We start from the raw sequence: 1,944 nt of genomic DNA on the forward strand, positions 1-1,944 counted from the left end.
GCCGCTGCCTGGATGGCAGTGCCGTTGCCGGCACGCGGCAGGCAGGGCGGCACCTCCTGGCGCTGGCATTTGTACTCGCCGGCTGCTGGAGCACCGACGGGAGCGAGGCACCCACCTCCTCCCTGCTGCGGCCGCCCAGTGCCAGGGTCTTGGGTTGCAGCTGCGCGATGGCCCCCAGCAGCGCAGAGGTCTCGTGCTGAGCGAAGGTGATGTCGGCGTTGTCGTGCAGCCCGAAGAGCTCCGGGCTGTCGTTCAGCGGCAGGCTCCTGACGTACTGCAGGTAGCCCTGGAGAGGAATCCGCGCGGGCTGTGAGGCCAAGAGCACGTGGCCAAGGCTGTGGTGCCCCTTTGGGCCGCTCTGGGCCTGGCCTGGAAGAAATGGCTAAGCCAGGCTTGCCGGGTACGCTAAACCCAGCAGATCACAGTTACCCCCTCCTGCGCACGGGACAAGGTTTTCCTCCTGTTGCTTGAAACATAGGCAGCTTCCCAAAAGCCACCAAAGATCCCCAGGATCTTACAACGTTACATTCCCCCAGGGAACTGGAAATGCAGTAGGTTTCCAGGGGGAGTCATAGACTCACAGAATGGTTTGGGTCGGAAGGGACCTTAAAGCCCATCCAGTTCCAACCCCCCTGCCATGGGCAGGGACACCTTCCACTAGACCAGGTTGCTCCAAGCCTCATCCAGCCTGGCCTTGGACACTTCCAGGGATGGGGCATCCACAGCTTCTCTGGGCAACCTGTCCCAGTGCCTCACCACCCTCTCCGGGCAGAACTTCTTCCTGATACGTAGTTGAGACCTCCTTTGCGCTCTGACGATCCCCCTGGATTTAGGAGCTGTGATTTGTCACCTGAGTACTCACGTTGAGGTCAGAAGAGGTACTGATCTGCTTGTAGATCCCCGATTCGGAATAGGCAAACTCGGGCGTTAAAACCTCGGGCTTGTAGAAATCCTCCAGGAGGCTGACGATGCAGCGCCTGTCCCAGTCGTCAGTCACGCGGCCGCCGTAGTTGATCTCCCCGGCTGTGTACCTCAGAACCTGCGAGGGACCCCACCACAGTTTTCTGACCTGCGGGGGGGCACCGTGAGCCCGTTCCCCCCCGGGAGCAGCCGCAGGAGCAGCCAGCTCCCGCACTTACCTTGTACGGGACGTCTGCGGACTCGCTGAGGAACATGTGGAGCTGACTGACGCAGATGCGGAGGTCTCCGTCTGTGAACTCGTAGGGGATGTTGAACCCCAAAGGCCCAAACTTTCTCCTCTCCAGCATGTTCCCATGGAAGAAGCAAAGTGACAGCAAGAGGGATTTAAACTCTGCGACCTGTGGGCAGGGGAGGAGAGAGAAGAGGTGCTCAGCTTGGGAGGAGGCATCCCTGGATGGGGTCAGTTCCCGCCAGGACGTGGCAGAGATGTGCCCATCCGGCAGTGCCAACTGCGGCCTGGAGGGGTGGAAAACTCCGTCAGGGGAAGGCTGTGGCCTGCTCAGCTCTGAGTGTCGTAGGCCAGGACTCTGCAATCCTGTTGCTTCTGTTTCTCAAAGCGAGACTTCTAATTACCTCATCACAGAGTAGGTATGAGCTCATGAGAGACACCACCAGCCCTTCTCCTGCACGGGAGAGCTTTAGTGGAGAGGAATCTACGCCTGGAGAGGAGCAACATCCAGGCGGAGAGCAGGCACAGGCTGGGGACAGCCAGCCAAAGCACGGCCTAGGTCTTACCTTCGGACAAGAATTCAGGAAGTCATCACTGAAACTAATGTAGGACTTGAGTAGGTTGGCCTTGACCCCACGGGGGGGCTCAATGGTCATCTTTGAGCCATTCTGGAGGATGGACACAGGGAAGTGGGCGCTGGGTAGACTGGTGAGCCAGAGGCGGAAGTCCTGATGCACCTGGAAACCCAGGAGACAGCAGGTGCTGAGAGGGTGCAGGCACAGCCGCTGGCAGCC

At 59.8% G+C, this 1,944-nt stretch overlaps 1 protein-coding gene across 1 annotated transcript in view; it reads right to left on the bottom strand.

Annotated features, from left to right (window-relative positions):
- Positions 1-115: 115 nt before the first annotated feature.
- LOC104512113 (dynein heavy chain 1, axonemal-like) overlaps positions 116-1,944 on the bottom strand; it is a gene marked incomplete at both ends in the record, with an annotated part of 4,758 nt that continues 2,929 nt past the window's right edge. Inside the window, 4 exons of the mRNA XM_010154965.1 lie at positions 116-286; positions 863-1,039; positions 1,140-1,319; positions 1,717-1,901. Coding sequence (XP_010153267.1) covers positions 116-286; positions 863-1,039; positions 1,140-1,319; positions 1,717-1,901 — 713 coding nt within the window. The remainder of the gene's footprint in view (positions 287-862; positions 1,040-1,139; positions 1,320-1,716; positions 1,902-1,944) is intronic.

The sequence above is a fragment of the Eurypyga helias genome, unplaced genomic scaffold (genome assembly GCF_000690775.1).
Source record: "Eurypyga helias isolate BGI_N326 unplaced genomic scaffold, ASM69077v1 scaffold21787, whole genome shotgun sequence".
NCBI classification, from domain to species: Eukaryota; Metazoa; Chordata; class Aves; order Eurypygiformes; family Eurypygidae; genus Eurypyga; species Eurypyga helias.